Genomic DNA, 21,898 nt, shown 5'->3' on the forward strand with positions numbered 1-21,898 from the left:
GTTGCTCCCTACCTTCCTGTGATCAGATTTGAGCTTTGGGTAAAAGCCAAAGTGTAACCCAATTAATCCCATTGTTAGTATGTATGATCTAGGTCGGACAGGATAATGATTGGGAGTATGATTCACTTTAAAGGACCTAGGAGAGTTTTGTCAATCTCAGGTGGTAGTAAATTGCCATTTTACTTTTCTATATATCACCTTAATTTAATTATTACCTTTGTGAGTAGAAGTGCAAATGTGTTTAAATTTAGTCTTTTGACAGAACAGCGTGGAACAGAATGCAAATTAATAATTGTACATTCTTTAGGTATAAATGCACTTTTCTCCTCGGAAGCAATGCAAAGGACCTCTTAATAGTAACATGTTACAAAACACCAATATCATTCTCCAACAGGTATCAGCAGTCTGCAAATCCCACTTTACCATACTTTAGGGAGCAATTCAGGAATGATTATAATTACCTGCACACTGCTTGCAGGTTAAAAATAAGGTCTTATTGACCAAACTCAAGCCAGATTCTGCATGAAGTTTCCTCAGAGCTCTCAACACACACACACACACCACACACGCACACAAACACACAATTGTAAACAGCATGGTTAGTTTTTAACACAGGTTACAACTATTACTGTAGAAAGTTATAAAATCAGAACCAATTAAACATCTTTTAATAAAAAGCATTTATATGTCTACCAAGAAGTCTTCGTTTTTTTGCTATTCTCATCCAAATCAATTGGGAAGTAAAAAGTAAAAAAATAACTTTGCTTCTCCAAATTTTGTTGTTTGAATCTATAATTTTTATGTATTTTTCACATGAAGTTTCTATTTTTAAGCTTTGAGTAAATATTGTGTAGCTCAAATTTAGTACCCCATATTTCCACACCCCTGTGATACAGCCTCTTTATATTCATAAGCTTACTATAAAATTAATGTTTTTCTAAAAGATATTAATTTTAATATAAAATGAAAATGAATAAAGGAGAATATAAACTCTTATTAAGTTTAATTGTGAAAGTAAATGTACACTAATATTAGGGAACATTTGCTTTCCTACTTCAAAATAAGGATAAAGTAAACCTGTTCAGTTTACTTCAGAAAGAAGGCAGATACACATCATAAACCATGTAAAAATGCACACTTAATTATCTACATTCATGCACAATCATACTCTACATACATAATGGAGATTTGGTGATAAAAGTTTTTTGAGTGACTACTGCCTTTGATGCTTATATGTTATTTTTAAAAGACTGTTTTCCCCTAAACCATGTAATAATCTGTATTTGAGTTGGAACACAAACAAATGCAAAGGACCTGGCACATGTAGATTTTTCACTTCGTTTTATGGGGACAAAGAAGAAAGCCATTATCCTGATTCTGAAGGCCTGACAGGGAAACTGAATCACAGGAAAGGAGATACCTCCTTATGACAGAAGTAAACATTTTCTTTCTAACACAGCTGTGGAAGGTACATGGTGAACCAGTGAGCACAGATCAAAAAGGCAGAGAGTAACAACAAATAGAAACAAATAACAGTGCTGATTTGTATTCTATACTGGAATTTAATTCCAGTATTTTATACTGGAATTAAACAGCTAATTTGGAATTTTCTTTCCAAAGGCATACAGAGCACGTTGCTGCTAACCTCATGCATTTGGGAAAGCTATGGCCACAAAGGCACATTTATAAAATAAGCCCCCCACTTGGTAAAACTGTAACACTGCCACCGTCACTAGAGTTTCACCTTAGTGACTTAAATAAATATAAACAAAGTAATAAACACTATATGTTTTATAGAATTCTATGAACGAGGAAAAAAACCCACCTTACTAAATAACCTCCTGGCAAATGTAAAAGAAAAGCTAAATTTGGATTGCTCATATTTTCTGAGTTCCCAGAATATAAGCAGTAGTGTGGAGGGGGCACCAAATTCATTTAACTGAAAGACTTTTGCTTATTTTATTTTCTACACTGGTCTTTCTGGAAAGCAAAAGGAAAAAAGTATTAAACAAGAAAAATAAAAAGAGATAGAAAAAAGCTATCAACGTTATAAAAACTATTCAGGTATTTAAAAGATACATTCTGTATTTTGTTTTGTCAGATGACCTGATGAAAATCTTTCTGCTCACTGAAGTTGGAGATTGAAAAAGAAGTTCTGTATGAATCAGACCAAATGATCTGACCCATGTGGTCAAAGGGTCCAACAAGTAAATTACCTGCTTTGCTTTCCCACCAGCTAGGTGATAGTTAAGATTCTCCATGCTACTGCTGTCAAGGAAAATCTTTATTCAGAACTGAAAGATGGAGTATATTGATGTCTTCTGTCATATGAACAACTTTTTCAAAACTAGATTGTTTCAGACTTGTTAATATACTAATGGAGATTTTATAAAGTTTGAATATAATTTTCAAGTCATCACCTGGATGACATAAAAAACAACAACACTTATTTTAAATAAGCCTAAATTATATACAGTTGAGTAAATTTTAATTTGTTTTTATTTAAGGTCTTCTAAAGTTGAGGCCAACATGTTGAAGAAAAATATTAAACTATCTATAACCCTGTGTCAACATATGATGCTACTGGGAATGGTAAGTGAATTAATTTTCCAAGGAAAATTAATTACTTATGACTTACAGTTGTAAAAGCAAACAACGTAACTCTGGATTAGGGCACATTTAATTTCTGTTTGTAGTAGCGATTAAATTAATTTCATATAATTCATGGTATGTAATGGAAAGCAGAACAAAAATGAAATTCTAGACAATGACTGACAGGAAAAGGTATAGACTTATGAAGCTGGTCCAAAAATAAAGGTCACGGACATTAATCACTGGATAATAAACCAGTATTTCTAATGGTTCTATAATAATGAATTTTAGCATAGTGTTTGAGAAAGTGTTACCAAGTTAAAAATGTCTGACAGAAAAACAAAATAGAAAACTGTAATATTATCCTGTAAGTCTCCAATATTCCCTCCTTCCTCCCAAAAAGGACATTAGAGTCAGAGTTGGCACATTTTTTTTATTTATAACTGATTAATTTTGGGTCAGCTAAAATTAAATGTATCATTAAGTGATTTGGGGATGAAGTTCTTAAACTGTAACTAAATTTTCTTCTCGTAATACCAAAATGGTAAAGTTCTTTTAAATGGAGCATATGTAATTCATTTGACTGAATTATGTACCTGAGCACTACACTAAGACAACAGATCCCTAAGAATATGTACAGCTGCTCACATGAAAATATTCAACTTTGTACTCCATCACTTCTTACCTGCTATAACTAAGCCAGACATAATCATAATCATTTTCTTTTAGATTTTGACCTCACAGTATAGTATTTTAAGACAAAGAAATTTTTCCCTGATATTAACTGTAATTAAATAGTTTAAAGTAGCAATAAAAATGCCATGCTTATAGCATTTAATACACACATTCACACACACAGACTATGTCATAGTCCAGTAATAACCCCTACACAGTAACTATCACTAGGGACCTGGTGAAATCACTGATGGTCTAATTCCTGTGAATAGCTGGGATTATTTAGCTAGAAGAGAGAAAGAATTTTGACAAATACTTTTAAGGTAAAATAAAATACTCTATGACTTGTGCTTTTAGAAAACAGTAGGTATAAACTTCACATGAAAGATATAGTACAAACAATAAAAATAATGAAAATAAAAATTACATACAATTACTTCTCTTCAATAATTATTTTTACAAATTTTAAAACATTCCTCTTCCTAGTTATATCTTCTATTTCAAAAAGACTATTCAGGAGCTGGGAAGGTGGCTCAGTGGTAGAGTGCTTGCCTTGCATGCATGAGGCCATGGGTTCAATTCCTCAGCACCACGTAAGCAGAAAAAACCAGAAGTGGCACTGTGGCTCAAGTGGTAGAACGTTGGCCTTGAGCTGAAGAGCTGAGGGACAGTGCCGAGACCCAGAGTTCAGACCCCACAACCAAAGAAAAAAAACTATTCACAGATTGTGCGCGCACGGACACACACACACACACACACACACACACACACACACACACACACACACACACTTATAAGGAGAAAAATTGTTATGTAATGCCTTTGATATAAAAGGGAAAAAATACTTAAAGTATTTTAAATTCCATTGTAATTTTAAATTTATCAAACCAAGGATAAAGTGTGATGTTACACTGGAGCAATAAAATAAATATCTCTAGAGCTTCATGGTATGGTAGTTTGAAGGGGACTTTTTCAGATGCAACTCTGTGCTGTGAAAAGATTGAGAGAAACTTTTCTGTTCCAAGAAGCTGTGACTTAACCATGATTAGAAAATGTTCTGGTTTTATTCTGAGGAGTAAAACTAAATGGAGCAATAGAAACCTCACCTTTCTGGCTTGTTTCCTAAAACAGAGTTCTCCTTATTTCCAAAGGGCCTCACTCAGCACAGTCCAGATTGAAAAGGGGTCTCTTTATAAAATGGCCTAGATAAGTCTTTTTAGAGTAGGAGGCACATCCAGCTTTTTCAGCGGGTAAAGCTGAAACATCACCTAGGACTCTCAGAGAACTTCAGCTTAACTTTATTTATTTCCTTTCATTTCTTGGCTTCACCATCAGAAGAGTGTTTTAGGGAAAAAGAGCAGGCAAGCAAGTCCTTCTGGTTCAGAATAAAACCTCTGCTATGCACCGAAGTGCAGACTAACTACATCCATGAAAACATAATTCTTTTCAGATTGGCAGTAAGTTGACAAGATGGTAAGGGTTCCTCCTTAGAAAACATACAACACACTCATCATTCCCTGCAATTTGAAATGAATTTCAGAAGTTTCTTCAGGCATCTTTTTCTAATTACAATCCACATTCACGTTTCAGTAGAATGACTACAGGGGAATCACTAATTTTTTATCTAAACTATGACGTTTGGCAAACGTTATGTAACCAACTATAAATCTACAAGCCTTAGATACTAAAAAGCTGGTAATTACATGATGAGAAACAGCTTGATTATGGAAAGGAAAAACAGGCTGTCAACAAACAAACAGCTGTTTTTTATTGTCAACTCATAACTAGATCGTGCTTCCTAGCAAACTAAGGAGTTTGTTTCTGTTGTTGCTGTTGTATTTGTTTTTAACTATTCTACTCTTCCGCTCCCACCTCCAAAATACTGACTCAATTTAAACATTGGATGTGAACCACAACAGAAGAATCAGATACACAAGGATAACAAGTAAAGCACTATTGACTTACGCAAAATTCTGTAGTTAATAACTAACAGAAGTTTAAAGTGTACTTTCCAATTCAACTTCAAATGCCGATCTTTCCCTGTGCAACACATTCTGTCATTACTATTTATAAGAGGCAGTTCAGGCAATGGGCCTCTACTTCCTCATTCCTGTATTATGACCACAGCTAGGCTGCCACTCTGATCCTTTGTTCTGGAAACTTTCCACACAGTTACATCTGTCCTCCTCCCGGATAGCAGAAGGGAGGGAACAAACATGTTTCTAAAACTTGCCTGTGTGAATGGAATGCCCTTGAAATTAAATGATTATGTGAATACTTGATAAGCTCAGCATAGGAATAAGTAATTGAAATAAGAAGAAGCCTACCATCAGATGTTTAAAAACCACTAATATAAATGCAATGTATTTGATGATCCCATCATTGGAAGTAAAATTACTTTCACATCTGCAACTTCAGGCATTTTCATAATTATTTTTCTTTCCCCTTTTAACATTACTCCATATGTATCCTTGTTTCCCAAAAAGGCAGAAAGAAGTAAAATTATGTAACCAAGATGACATTTAAAGTGTAACTAAAGCAAAGGCTCTCTTTGATATGAGGCTCTGTGTTCTCTTCATTGAACCACCATAGAAGTGAGGACAGTGTCAGTGAGTGTTTATACAATATAAGTTTGAGCCAGACTGTCTCAAATGCTCTCAACATTTTGGCTAAACACAACTTTGAATTATAACTACTGAACTACAAGGATGGGCATGGATTAATGACTATGGTTTTGTGTCCCAAGTAAGACAACTATTCAAGAATTTTATTCTAGAACCCAAATATTCTTTTTCATAATTAATGATAAACACAACATTTCTTCACATAAAAGATGAGAAACCTACTCAACGACAAGGTATATTTTATTTTAAACCACACCTTCACCACCTAATAGACAGGGCTGGCAGCTTGTATTCTGCCATCACAAAGGTCTGTGCACAGTTAATGCTCACTTTTGTAGCAAGTCCATATTTTGTATTTTGAAAAACCTGAGAAGGTGCTTTAATTTGTCAACACATATCTGAGAAGGTTTCCAACCATAATTGAGAGCTGGATCACTTTTTTAAAAGCCTGGTTGTATTTCAAACCATAGAAAGAGGGCCTTTGCTTGGCAGGACTAGGGAACAATGTTTTCTTCCAAAAGCAGCGGACGGGCAGTGGGAAGAGAGAAGAGTAAAGGGGCAAAGCATACAAAGCAGGACAAAAGGCAGGGAATGGAAGGCATACTGGAACTATCCTTTTCCAGTATCTAAGTTTTAAATATAGCTGTTAATGTTCTACTGTGCTTTGTGGTAGGTCTTTAGAAGAAAGAGTAATAGACTCTTAAAAATAAAATTCCAATGATACTTTAAAAGTCTCAATCTTTTAAAAAGTAGCAAAAATGTTAGAGACTTAAATCCACATTTACCAAATTCAATGCCAGTTTACATAATGTCAAACATAGCATCTCCTGCAATGTCTCCAACATAGTTTTATTCTATTATCAAGGAGCTTGAGAGGCCCACAAAAAAATCACTAATATAGCCTATAATCAGTTTCTTTTAAGATTAAATTTCCACCACAGTCAGAAAGCATAGATGACCATTACTAATCACCATGGTAGAAGCAGTCTCCCAGAATATCTGGACAACTGTCACAAGGGCTTCCAGGTCATCAATACTGAGTAATGAATTTATCGGAATGAATTAATCAAGTGCTGGTGCTCCTTGCCATGTGCCCTTTTTGCAGAAACTACAGACCTAGACTGTCTTCCTTCATACATTCTTTAAACTCCACAAATGATGTTTCTCCTGCTCTAACTCTCCTGGGAAGCATATGACAATTGACATCATTTTTAGTGTAAATGTAGTGAGCCACCCCAAAGAAATCAAGATAAACTATAAAACAGATAGTTATACTTGCTTTCATAGAGACTCACAATGTTCCAGTTACAATTCCTTAATTAATTCTTGCCAATTAAATGCCTGCCTGATTTTGAAGTATTTCTATCTCTAAATAGTTAATACTGGACACATTTGGAAAATGAAAAGTTCTTTCAAAAATAATGCTGGGAAGGTGAACTATTTTCACTCTCCTCCTGGGCAGGTATAAATTGCCAGATGATGCTGGATGTGGCTCAGATCCCCAAAAAACAAACAAAAAAACCCCAATCTTTTCTTGGTCATCAATAGCTGTTTATGAGTATACAACAAGTGCTTTATATACAGTGCAAGCTTGTGAAGATGCTTGAGCCCTCTTTTGACATCCCTGTATAATACATGTACCTGTGGGTGGTATATATGTTCTGCTCCTCCCACCCCCACCCTAACTGCTAAACAAATATTGATTAGAGACGTTCTTTTCCACTACGGTATCTGTATATAAATACAGAGTACAAAAGGGAAGCCCAACAGGTGCCTTGCTTCTCTGATCTGCCTCTACACAGTTATCCTCATCCACTAAGGGCTAAAATACCTTTTTCCCTCTTGTGGAGTCCTGTGAAGTAAGAACAGGAGCTAGAAACTTTACAGCTGTTTCTTACCTTTCTAATAGCCCATCATATGAATTCTCAGTCCCTCTCTCTCCTTAGCTTCTTGGCAAGGACTATTTAGATCATTCATATTCAGTAAATGCCCACATAAAGTGAAGAAAAAAACTACAAGTTGAAAATTGGACAAAAACACTACAGAAGAAAGGAAAAGGTGAAGGGATGAATCAAATATAATAACATATGTATTCATGAAAATGCTAAAATTAAACCCACCAAAATATTAAAAGGGAGAATGGTTAAAATGAATGCTAGAGATACAGTGAATTTTTTCAAAGCACATTATTTGAATGTCATAAAGAGGCTCCACAATGAAGCTGTTTGTACAATTAATTCATTCTAACTGATTTTTTCTTTTAATTACAGAAAAAAAGGAACAATTTTGTAGATAAACTTCATGCTCTAGTGTTGAAATTTAGGGTCTACAAATCAAAAAGCAGTCTTGTCTACAGAGCTAGGCTTTTCCATTGCTCTCTGAGTGAATCACGCTGCGGTTAGTTGAAAGTGCTGTTCACATAATAAATTAACCACCTCATTTCCTTCACCACCAAAATATACGTGGCACCCCCATACAGATTTGTTTTAATAAAAGTAATAAAACAAGTCCAGGGGTTATGGCTGTTATGACATAATCACACCTCTGAGATTTAAAAACACTCACTTGCACATCATACCTCAAAAAGTCTTTACAAGCCCCCCTCCAACAAAACCTAGCTGGACTCATACCTTCTGGCCCCATTTACCCCAAATAAATGAAAGAAACCATAAGTATGTTAGGAGAAAATTCTCCCTCCCAATTATGCACATGAAAAGAGCATACACCTTTTAGTTATACTGAACAATAAACAGCTTGGGTATCTGACCTGATTTGGATTATTGAAGAAAATACATGACTGGAATTAACAATGCCCTAAGAAATCAGCCTATGGCCTAGTCTCACCCCAAAACAAAGATATTTTCTGAGCTTAACTGTACAAAATGACAAGCAGCACATGTATTTTTTTTGATGGACTGAGAAACAATCCTCATTCTATACAAATCCTTTCTTTGTAATGATATGTAATTAATGAGAATAATGAGTGAAAGGGAGAGAGAAAACTTGTAAACTTAAATTTAATTACTTCAGTCCTTTTTCAATAGATATCCTTCCTCACTTTCCTCAGCCATTCTCACATCAACCAAATGGCTGTTTTAATGCCTTCTGCTTCCTAAATTCTCAAAACTGTTCAGGGCAGGTGCTTCTATACAGAACTCCCACAGAAAGATCTGAGACAAAAGGGAACAGAAAGGAGATAGGTTATGTAAGACAGCTCTTGTTAACTCATTACAAAAAGAACTCAAATCCACTGCTTACTTTTCAACTTCTGATTTTAACTAAAATTCCTTATACAAAGAAAAAAAAGTGTTCTAAGGAATCACAGAAAAGGCATCTTATGCAATCAGATCACTGAATTCAATGATGATTTAATAAAAACAATAATGGCCTTTCTTAAGGGTCAGTTCGTAAAGAGCTATGTCACCTTCATATACTAAACTAAACACTACTTATTCTGGTCTCTATCTCTACATTGAGACAAATCACATTTTGAGTATACAATAAAGCTTTTACAAGACTAGCCACATATGATAAACTAAATCCAAGGGCTTGAAATCCCTATTTAGAAAAAACTCTTTGGCACAGAATTAGAGATTGGATCAGTGTTCCAGATCAGAGAATGGAGAAGTGAGATAAAATTTGTGCAGGTAACTGAGCTCGTGATATTAAGGCTCTAAGAAAAGCATATGACAAATATACCTAACTAAAACAAAAAGAACTACTTATGAAGTAATTTCACTATTAACTTTAAACATACATGGGAACTTTTCAATGAACTGAGCAGCAGTATTCTGTGTGAAGGAGAAAATATGTTTAAAATCATGCATACGTGCGTACGCACACACACACACCTCAATCTATGGTAGTCAATATTCTAATGGAAAATGATTCAGATTGCAGGGGTAGACCATGGTTCCTGTCCAGGCAAAGAACAGAATATTCTAACCTTAAACATCATAAAGGCCTTACAAGCTAAAGATCAAAGTGTTAGACTGGGGAAAAAAAAAGGAAGATTTTCAAGATGTTTTCCTGAAAAGAGTTTTCTTTAAAATAAAAAATAATAGTAACTCACAGTTTGGATATGCCTAACAAAAATTTTTAGCATAAGGCTACAAAAATTTATGTTGTGTTCATAACATAAAACTATAATAAATGATCAACTATATGATAACACAGCATTCATCCATTTGTTCATTAAATGCTTACTGAGTGTCTACTATTATCCACTATGTTCCTACATATAGATACAGATGTAAAAATGCCTTGCCTTCTTATAAGGTTTTACATTGAATGAGATGAGTTAGCAACCACATAAAATCATATGCCTACAGATAAAACACTAATTTCTCTCTGTGAGCTAGATAGAAAATGGCAGGATTCCCATATCAATATAGAAAATAAAAACTAAAAGATAACGGACAAAGAGGTCAAAGATAACGGACAATGTGGTCAGACACTTTGTACTCATATACTGTTTTGTAGAATGGGAACTTCTTTGTACAACTACTTAAAGACAATAAAAAATTAAAAGAAAAGATAAGGGACAAATGTTCCTATCTTCCTATTCTTCCCAGCCATAACCTATAATAGTTTCTTTTATCATTTTTATTGCAAAAAGAAAATAACTATTTTTCCTGACTTTACAGAAAGTCTATTTCACACATACATACACATATATGGAAGATATTAAAATGAACTGAAAGCCCAAGTTCCTGAGTTAAAGCATCTTTACCATTTGACCCAATTATCCTATGCTGTTTGAAAAATTATGAAATATTTAATCAATGGTTATTGAGTATAATATAGTAAGTGAGACAGCCTGTACCCATCAACCAGATTCAGAAATAAAATATTTTATTGAAACTCTTAGTAATACTTCTCCCAGATCTCATTCTTCTTTTTTCATTCTATGGTCCATTCAACGTTAACTACCACCTAAGTTACTGTGTTTAAGTTTATATTCTTAATGTATGTCCATAAATAATAAGGATTATTTTACATTTTTAATTTAGACTTTTCTCTGTATTCACTCAACAAGGACAGATAATTCAGAAACAAGAATGTCTGAAAAAATTTGGACAAACAATATGGAACAGATGAGGAAACTTACCTTTCATAGTCTTAACCTAAAATTATATGCAATAATCACTACTTTAACTATAAAAGTACTCAATAAGGTAATGTCACCACTGAAGCGTGTTTTATTGTGTGTTTGTTTGGGGGCTTAGTGCTAGCACACATCAATCTCACACACAAAGATACAGGGGCCTATGAAGCTACTCCATAGTGCTTCTAAAGCTGATTTTGTTTTGACCAAGAATTGATGCCACAGGTAGGGCATTGAAATAAAATGAAAACTCTTATCTTTGAGGTACAACCATAAAATTTCAGCTGGAAAGATGATTACCCATTTACAGTGACTCCTCATTATCCTCAATAATGAGGAATAAAGATGGCCTGGATAGAGTCCATTAGGGGTTCCAAAAACTTATTTTGGACAACCATTTTGTTGTTTGATATTGTCAAATGATCTAACAGAGAGACACAAGAGGAAGAAAGAGGGCTGTTTGGAGGTTTTCTTACTTGACTTCATGTACTTATTACCAAATGGAAGTGTTAATGAGCCTAAAAGTACAAGAACACAGTCCAAAGAAGAAATAAATCGCAAGTAAATCCAACTTATTTAAACTTTAACTCAGGGTATGGCAAGGCCAAGCTAAACCACCATTCCCCATGTCCCATAGAAATCAACACAGCCAAGCCTGCATCATCCTGTCTCACCCGGGAGTGTTTTCTTGGGAGTAACACCAAGCCACTTTCCAGCAAAGTCTTTAGGGGTCAGTTAGGGATATGTTGTCATTCGACCACACTGGCTGCCTCTCTCCAGAAATAATGACAGGCATATGTTTTTAAAATCGGCTCTCCTGATTGTCTAAGACATGGACTAGAGTGCTGTCTTTAGCATTTTAGCTGTTTCAAACCAAAACTATTTTAGTTTCTATTGAAATAACATTATGATGTCTATTATTTCATTTAACTATTTAACATTCTTTCTTTAAACAACTTTCATTTTTTTTTCAATCAGCAATGTTTGTCCAGCTACTCATATTTTAAATTAGAATGAATGTAAGTACTAAGTTTATGCCAAAACATCGGGAGGTCTCAACTAAAAAGAAAGTCCATCCATTATCATTACACTGGAAACCATTGTATCAATAGGCCCATTGATATATCAATGGCATGTATTTTACAACAAACTCCTCCTCATATATATTCATTACAGAAAGTTTGAAAAACAAAGTGAAAAATAAAATAAAAAACCCCTTCAGCACAACAACCAAGGATCTAGATATCACTCACTTGCCAGCAGGTTTTTTCAGATAGTTATTTCTTCAGCGTAAAAACAAATTTTTTTTTTTTTGGTCGGTTGTGGGGCTTGAACTCTGGGCCTGGGCGCTGTTCCTCAGTTCTTCAGCTCAAGGCTAGCGCTCTACCACTTGAGCTACAGCGCCACTTCCAGTTTTCTGGTGGTTTATTGGAGATAGGAGTCTCACGGTCTCTCCTGACCGGGCTGGCTTTGAACCGCAATCCTCAGAGCTCAGCCTCCTGAGTAGCTAGGATTATAGGTGTGAGCCACCAGCGCCCGGCAACAAATCTATTTTTAAAACACGTTTTTTCTTTTTTTAAGTAAAAAAATTTTTACTTGATATTAGGTGGTTACATAAATTTCACGTATTTCACAGTATTGTGGAATAGTGATACTTAAAGTCACAAACACATTTTAACCTTTATAAGGCAAATTGTCATTATCATGATCTATAAAGTTTGTGAATTCTATGAGCTTTGACAATACAATTATTTCTTCCACATCAGGTGATATTTACATTTCTTTCCTTTTGTTTAATGTAAGCTGTTCCTTCTTTCCCTCTCATTCCTCCCTTCCCATCACTGTCTTTAGGCACATACTATTTTATTTTGTATTATCTTATTAAAGCCTTTTGGAAAGTCTGAATGTTTCCTTCCTTTCTTTTCTTTCTTTTCTTTTCTCTCCCTTCCTTTCACCTCCTCTCCTCTTCCCTTCCTTTCTTTTTTCCTTCCCTACCTGAAATGGAGTCTTACTATGTACCCAGGCTAGACTTGAACTCTTGATCCTACTGACCCAGCCCACTCAGCAGTTAAGAGTCTAGGCGCACATCACTATACCTGCTCAAAAACCTGAATTTCAATGGTTACGTATCTCAGCTGATAGATGTACCATAATTCTTAAGACTTTTCCTGTTGTAATGACTTCTTGTGTTTTGGTATTTGTGCATATTGCAAATTTGGATATAAATCTTGCCAGTTCTTATTAATGCCATAATGCTTACTAAAGGGAGAACTTCCAGGTAATAGGGATTTTAAAAAACTTTTTAATTGTTATTATAAAGGTGAATGAAAGGAAAAAGTAACCCAAACACAAAGTAACCCAAAAGACCACACGGACAAAGTAATGTAGAGGAAAAGATTTATTGCCAGAGCAGCTGACAAGGCCAAGTTCTCACCAGGGAGGGGAGAAAAGGATGCTATTCTGCTCCTTGGAGGACCCTTTTATACAGCTGGGGGCTGGAGATGTTTTACCTGCGGCTGGAGGTAGGAGGTTCACCTGCCCCACAAGCACTGCCATCAAGGGCGGGGCTTAGGCCAGCAAAGGGGCATTTGTTGACTTATAGTGATATTATTATTATTGTTATTGTCGGTCATGGGGCCTGAACTCTGGGCCTAGGTGCTGTCCCTCAGCAATTCAGCTCAAGTCTAGCCCTCTACCAGTAGACCCACAGTGCCACCTGCGGCCTTTTCTGCTTATGTAGTACTGAGGAATCGAACCCAGGGCCTCATGCATGCAAGGCAAGCACTCTTACCACTGAGCCACCTTCCCAACCTGTGATAGTTCTTTGACAAGTATTGACTATATCCTAGAAATATCAATTTACACTTCTACCATTGGTATATTTTTGCTTTACTGTGTCCTTCTCACTTTATAACTTTACTCATTTGTTATTTCGTGTGTGTGTGTGTGTGTGTGTGTGCATGTGTGCGTGTGTGTGTGTGTGTGTGTGTGTACACCCAGGGCCTCAAGCTTGCTAAGCAGGCATTCTACAACTTAAGCCACTCCATCAGCCTTAAGCCACTCCATCAGCCTTTTCTTTTGCACTTGTTATTTCCAGTTTTCAGGACAGTGTCTCAATTTATGCCAAGGCTATATAGGACTTCTGTGTTTGTGTGTGTGTGTGTGTACCCAGGGCCTCAAGCTTGCTAAGCAGGCATTCTACAACTTAAGCCACTCCATCAGCCTTAAGCCACTCCATCAGCCTTTTCTTTTGCACTTGTTATTTCCAGTTTTCAGGACAGTGTCTCAATTTATGCCAAGGCTATATAGGACTTCTGTGCTCTTATGCTTCCTTTTGTCTTAAGGATGATAGGCACATGCCCCTGAGCCCTCTGTAGAATGGGATGACAGGCACACACTCAGCCATTGGTTGATATGGAGCCTCACAAACTTTTATGTCCAGGTTGGCCTCCAGCTGCAACTCCCACAACTCCTATCCCTTGAGCCAAGAATCTCCTAATCTCTGCCTCCAAAGTAGCTAGGATTACAAGCTTACACCACTGTGCCTGAATTTCTTTACATATTTTATGTAATGTCTCACACAAATTAACATGGAAAGGTGTACAAATCAGTAAGAATTATAAAATGTTAATAGTAAGATATGTTATTATCATAATATATAAAATTGTGGCAAATAATCCCCTAGTTCATCATTTGTGAGTAGTATGTTTCAAGCTGTAGCTTCACCAGGTTCTTTCTTTGTGGCCATGATTCCTAATGCTCGATATCCTTCAGGAATTCCCAAAATTTCTACCCACTAATGGGACCGTTTCTTATGTTCTCAGTAAACACTAACTTATTCAAATAAGCACATGATTATATAAACAGAGATATTCCCATATACCTTTCCTGTTGTTTCACAAAATTTAGAGTTCTAGCAAACTCCAAATTGACTGGAATACATTGGCAAGTACATTGGCAGTGGTGGAACTATAGTTAAAAGCACATAATGATGTATATCATCTTTACAGTAACAATTTTTAAAAAGCCTATGATGCTTTCAACCTACCACCTCAATCACTTTCTCAATTTCATGATTTGCTAAAAAGGGTGTACTCCAATTTAATATGGCTATTTTTCTTTAGTCTCAAACTTGTAGATCCAACTATTTAACACTGTTCCTTGGATTTCTTATGGTCTTCTCAAACTAGCATGCTCAAAATTCTACAAAATTTGCTCTGCTTAAGCATCAAACACACACCAGAACTCTTGGAGAAAATTCTTTCTCTCTCACTTATCAGCAAGTACTTGCTACAAAACACTCTTTTCCATCTTTACCTCTTAACAAAGCTTAACAATGTCCTAAATTAGGCTTATTGCATTTTTTCTTCTATACCTCTAATTCATTCTCCTTAGTGTAGCCAGAGTAAATATTTAAATACTCAAATCATTCCAATGCTTACAATTCTTTTCCCTGCTGCTGGAAGAAGTTCCACATGCTTGACATTAACCATTATGTCTAAATTAAAACTGAAGGCTCTGTCTCTACTATTTACTTAGACCTCTTGTGATGCCAATGGCTTGCTTATTAGACTGCCTGGGTTCTATAAAGTTGAAGTCATTCATTATTCTACCACCTTAAACCAATAATCATAATTCCTCTTCCTCGTGATAACTGCCTAGATCACAAAGTTGTGATAGATAATAGGCATTTCTTCTATGTGTAGCTAGATCACATTGGTAACTAAAATGTTTAAGTTTGGTTAAATATAGTATGATAGGAATTTCATCTTTGTGACAAAAGAACTTAAAGGAATAAAGATTTATTTTAGCTCATTATTTTCAAGGTTTAAGTCCATCATAATGGGGTGAGCATGGTAAGATATAGCACAGTATGGTGGCCAGAAGGCCAAAAGAAGTACGCCTATGCTACCTAGTTTCCTCCTCCTTTCTATTATTCCATACCGGGCTCTAGCCCATGAGATAGTGTGACCCACATTCAGGGTGACTCTTCCTCATTTAGTTAATTCTCTCTGGAAATGTCTTCAAAGGCATTAGTATGGCATAAAAATAGGCCATACTAATCTCCTAGGTCTCTCAATCCAATATGGAAAACTCAAGATTAACCATCACAGATCTGAATGCCAGGCCATCTTGCTATAAAATGATGACACTTTAGTCAAATGTCAGTGTATGACCCATTAATCCCAACCCTTGCTCGGTGGGATATGGGGTAAAAATCCTACACTCTACATCAATAGCTTTTTCTTCTGTCAAATTAAGAGACAGGACTGTATGAGTACTAAGATCTTCCATTTCTAATAACCACTGATTGCATTGAGAGTAAGTAGACCCTTGGTATACATGGTTCCAAAGAGAATGCTGTTGAGGAAAAACTGGGAATGATTAGGATGACATTTACCTATATCGTAATATAGATTTGAACATCCATAACTTGAAACCACATGGGGAAGACTGACATTAGTGTCATAAAAATTACTGTTGTACACATTAATCCAGCTCATCAAAAACCAGATCTTATTTCATGCCCTATCTTGAATACTGTGGATGTTTCACTCATGTTTTACATAATGCCACCCAACTCACATGAAAGACATGCTTTCAACAAATTTAAAATTTACATTTTCCTGCACTTAAATTATGCATATTATCTACTTTTTTTGGTGTGGGAGGATTATTATGCCATTTACCTTGCTTTGGGGAAGGTGCATTTTTACAAATTAAGGAAAAAGAAGCACAAAGTTTTAAACAACTAATGATAGCATTGACTAAGAGATTCTCCCAAATAACTGAACGGCCTAATGTGCATATAATTATTTTTAAAATCACTCTTGGTCAACTACATGTAATAAATCCCCAAATAAAGCAAGCTTACTGTACCTATCACTCAAATCTCATAAAAATTACAGACTGTAATCTTTTATCTCAGATTTTGGAAAGATTTTCTTTTCTTTTTTTGAGTCAAGGTCTATGTTTCCTAGGTTGATCTCTTAACTCATGAGCACAAAAGATCCTACTACCTGAGTCTCTCAACTAGTTGGGGCTTAGGGGTGCATGTCCCATGCCATGCTTAAGAAGAACTTTCACCAAAGACAAAAACAATTTGACCCAAACCTTCTGTATACAATTATGCTTCGTATACCATTCTTCTTGCACCACTGGTTGACTCTGCCAAGATTTACCACTGCTCTTAATTGTTCAATGAACACATTTAAACTCAAGAATTGAAAATATAGTAACAACACAAACAATTCTATCAGTTCTTCCTAGTCCTCTTATTAATATTACACAACAATAGCAATGTAAAGCTTTTAGGCTTTACATTGTTTCAAAAACTAATTATAATAATCAAATAGAAATGGAAAATGGGTATGGGAATGGTCATACATGCTTGTAATCCTAGCTACTCAGGAGGTAAAAGCAGGAGGGGATCATAGTCTAAGGCTTGTCTCATGCAAATGCATGAGACCCATGTGAAAAGTAAAGCAAAAGGGCAGGGTAAAGGTTCAACTGGTAGAGCACTCCTCTAGTAAGGTTAAGGTGTTGTGTTCATTCAAGCCCTAGTACTGCCAGAAAAAAAAAAGAAAAGGAAAAAAGGCAGGAAAGGCAGAAGGAAGGGGAAGAGGAAGGAAGTAGAAGTGGAAGGGGAAAGGGAAAGAGAAAGGGAAGGAGAAAGGGAAATGGAAGGGGAAAGGGAAAGGAAGGGGGAAAGTAGAAGGGGGAAGGGAGAAGGGGAAAGGGAAAAGGAGATGGAAAAGGAAATGGAAAATAGAGGAAAAGGTGCAAACATTTTCCTAAGATCACACTAGTTCAGAATGATTTATACAACCCCAACCACATGTTCCACACTTTCTGTTTTAAAAATACTGTTAACAGGATGAGCTTTCCAAATTAAGTTACTAGTTTCACTTAATATTTTAGTAGTAGTTAAATCTTACTTTAGTAAATTGTTTTAAAGCCCTTATTAAAACAAGAAAGAAAAAAGATTTTTTTTCCCTATATGACAACTCAAAATTCTTACCTACCTTTCCACAAACTGTATAACTTTTGAAAATGGAAATAAACTCCACTAACACCTAATTACTATCTTGGGTTTAATCACACTCCTTGTATTGATGGATTTCATAAATTAAATGATCTACATTGCTTTACCTGATACATTCCAACTCCAATGTGCTTCGGCTCAATTTTCACTAGCTCAGCTAATGGATCTTGTACACGCCTTGCTATGGAAACTGAAAAAACAGAATCAGAAAACAAGTATGACTTAATGTGAAAAGCAGTACTCAGATAATTACGTAGGTTAGTACCTCATAATATAAGCACTTAATATCGTTTCTCCCCAAGTCTCCTTCCAAAGATGAACAATTTAATTAAATTTCAGTTCTCTCTCTTTTTCCATGCAAAAATAAATGAAAACTTTCAGGATTAATTATGGCATCAGAATTCTAAAACATTCTTGAGACACTTAGATGGAAAAGATTACAGATTTGGAAAAATAAATCAAACACAAAATTATCTACTTATTCTTTAAATAAAGGATAATAAGGCACTTTATACTTTAAAAAAGCAAGCAGGTATTTGCTTTACTTTTAGATAATCCCACATTGTTATAAATATAACATACTGATTTATACGTCAAATATGCTTATTAGAACTAAATTCTGATAATAAGGAATAGACGTTGGAGTCATGTCTTAATGTAACCAGAGACTGTGTCTGTTGGCTGGTGAAAACACTGCATGGTTTGAACATGATTACAAAGGCTCATTGAGACATACTCCAGAGCTCCAACTCTGTGCCTCTTAACACATGTAGTTCTAATCACATCTTTTTCTTGACCATCACAATCCATGTTCAAGAAACTTGAGGCCAGGCACAGTGGTAGACACCTGTGATCCCAGTTACATGAAAGGTATAAGTAGGAGAATCAGAGTCCTAACCTAGCCCTGACTGGAAATAAGAGATCCTATCTAAAAAAAATAATTAAAAGGACCTGAGTTCAAATCTTAGTACTATCACAACAACAACAACAATAGCAACAACTAATGAAAGGGCTAGAGAAATGATTCAAGTGGTAGAATGCCTGCTTAGGAAGCAGAAGACAGAATATTCAAAGGGGTGACATTGATAAAGACACATTGTTCATAAACTACTTTGTTAAATGGTTAACTCCTTTGTACAACTGAAGTGATAATTTTAAAAAAATACATGACCCAGAGAGGGAGGGAGGGAGAAGGGAGAAGGAAAGAAAACAAAAAACTTGGTTATCATTTTTATTAGATTTTATCAAATATTAATAAAATTCTATATCTACCTTAGTTTATAAAATAGATTTAGCTAGAAAAAAAGTTGTAATTACTATAGATACTTCTAAAGGAACCCATCACTAGACACCCCTCCCAATAATATAGTTACTAAGTTACATATAAACATAACATAGTTACATATAAACAGCTTCCATTTTCTTTCCTTTTCTTTCTTTTTTCTTTTTTTTTGTTAGTTATGGGGCTTGAACTCAGGGTATAGGTACTGTCCCTGAACCTCTCTGTGCTCAAGGCTAGTGTTCTACCACTTGAACCACAGCACTATTTCCAGTTTTTTGAGTGGCTAATGGGGATAAGAATCTCATGGGGACTTTTCTGCCCAGGTTAGCTTAGAACCACCCTCCTCAGACCTTAGCCTCCTCAGTATAGCTAGGATTACAGGCATTAGCCACCAGTGCCTGGCTAACAGCTTCCATTTTCTAAACACATGAAAGCTCATCAGTATACTATATACCCATAAGTTGAATGGAATGTGAATTCATCAAGTGAAAACATTAAGGTTATCAAAGAAGATCCCATGTTGGGCTTAATATGAAACTATTTGAGGTCTTGCAATAGAAGCAATCTCTCACAAGTAATTATCAGACTCTCCAGTCACTGATTTCTACTACCCTCCCATCACAGATAAGATCGACTGTGAACAATGAGTTTACTGCATGGTCATTCAAGTCTTTTTTTATACATCTTTTATTATTTGGTTTTTTTTTTGGGGGGGGGGTCCGGTCATGGGGCCTGAACTCTTGGCCTGGTTGCTGTCCCTCAGCTCTTCAGCTCAAGGCTAGTGCTCTACCACTTGAGCCACAGCACCACTTCCGGCTTTTTTCTTTTTGCTTATGTGGTGCTGAGGAATCGAACCCAGGTCCTCAGGAATGCAAGGCAAGCACTCTACCACTGAGCACCTTCCTAGCCCCTACATCTTTTATTATTATATCTAATATCTAATGGCAAGGGCAGCTTGCAAAGCAGGATTAGAAAACAGTAGTCCGTGTCATACAATGTGGTTATTTCTGTCTCAAAGAAGAGAGGATTCCAAGGCCTTCAGATATATCTTATTAAAAATTATATTTTTCTCTAATATTTTCAACTAACATGAAAATGCAGGGCAGATAAAGTTGTGCTTTAATTTCTCTGAAGCAAGTATCATTTATTTATCTTAGTGTTCATAATACAGTAAGAATATTCATATACATGTATTATTTATAAGAGGTAAACCCACAATAATGAAAATTAGAAATAAGGCTAGAGGCCGTTAGGCCTGACAACATGCACACGGTTAAGGCATTGCCACCTACTTCGTGGCATCTAACCATCGTTTTTAGATGCTGGAGGGGATGTGGACAGAAGGGAACCTTACTGCATTGTTGGTGGGAGTGTAAACTTGTTCAGCCTCTTTGGAAAGCAGTATGGAGGTCCCTCAAAAGACTCCACATAGAGCTCCCCTATGACCCAGCAATCCCACGTTGGGGCATTTAACCAAATGATCACAAACAAGACCATACTAAAGCTACCAGCACAACTATGTTTACTGCAGCATTATTTATTATACCTAAGATATGAAACCAACCCAAATGTCCCTCAGTAGATGATTGGATCAAGAAAATGTGGTATATATACACAATGGAATTCTATGCCTCCATCAGAAAGAATGACATTGCCCCATTTGTTAGAAAATAGAAAGACTTGGAAAAAATTATATTAAGTAAGCCAGGCCCAAAGAAACATAGGTCCCATAGGTCCCAAAGAAACATAGGTATATGTCTGAGACAAGCAGCAATGGTCAGATAAGTTGATGTTAGGCGAAATGATCCCCAAGATAAGGATTCAAATGTTTTTTTTTTCTTTCTTGCGATTATTTCTAACATATTTATAAGATGATTGCTTTGTTGCTTTGTATGTCCCTCCCCCACGGTACAATGCCTGCTTTCACTGTATTTGATGTTGGTATAATTTGTGGAGGGGAAGGGCAAAAACAAACCGTTGAAATAGGGATACAGCTGAACCCATTAAAACAATGAGACGTACAGTTGTTATGTCAAAAAACGAACTTTACAACTTTGGCTAGTGGGGGGCGTGGGATGGAAAGGGGAAACAAAGGAAGAGGCAACAGCGCTTGATAAGAAATGTACTCATTGCCTTGCCCATGTAATTGTAACCCCTCTGTGCTGTATTTTCACAATAAAAAATTTAAAAAATATATAATAAAATAAAAGTAGGTTGATTATGTTTTAAATTTTCTCCAATAATGTAATTCTAGGCCTTTCTTGCTTATGCAAAAGCTTCTCCATCCTAACTGTGGTGTCCCTACAGAGGACTGAGGACTGACCTCATCTAAAAAAAAAAAAACAGAAGAAGAAGAAGAAGAAGAAGAAGAAATTAGGTACATCCCAACATTTAATGTACAGGAAGACAGTATTAGAAACTCAAAGAAAGGATACCAACAATGGGTAAATTGTCAAATCTAACCCACTGGAAAGTCCACATTATGAGAACAGAAATAACAGCAAGTGCTGAGAGTAGTTGTATACTTTGTACATGTGGGTAGAATCTCATATTTCACCATTCTAAAACATACA

The 21,898-nt window shown here is 35.7% G+C and overlaps 1 protein-coding gene across 1 annotated transcript in view; it reads right to left on the reverse strand.

Moving 5' to 3' along the window:
* Srbd1 (S1 RNA binding domain 1) overlaps positions 1–21,898 on the reverse strand; it is a 197,247-nt gene that overhangs the window by 57,230 nt on the left and 118,119 nt on the right. The window contains exon 16 of the mRNA XM_013017994.1: positions 18,151–18,233. Within this exon, the coding sequence (XP_012873448.1) occupies positions 18,151–18,233 (83 nt within the window). The remainder of the gene's footprint in view (positions 1–18,150; positions 18,234–21,898) is intronic.

The sequence above is a fragment of the Dipodomys ordii genome, unplaced genomic scaffold (genome assembly GCF_000151885.1).
Source record: "Dipodomys ordii isolate 6190 unplaced genomic scaffold, Dord_2.0 Scaffold37, whole genome shotgun sequence".
In the NCBI taxonomy this organism is placed as follows: Eukaryota; Metazoa; Chordata; class Mammalia; order Rodentia; family Heteromyidae; genus Dipodomys; species Dipodomys ordii.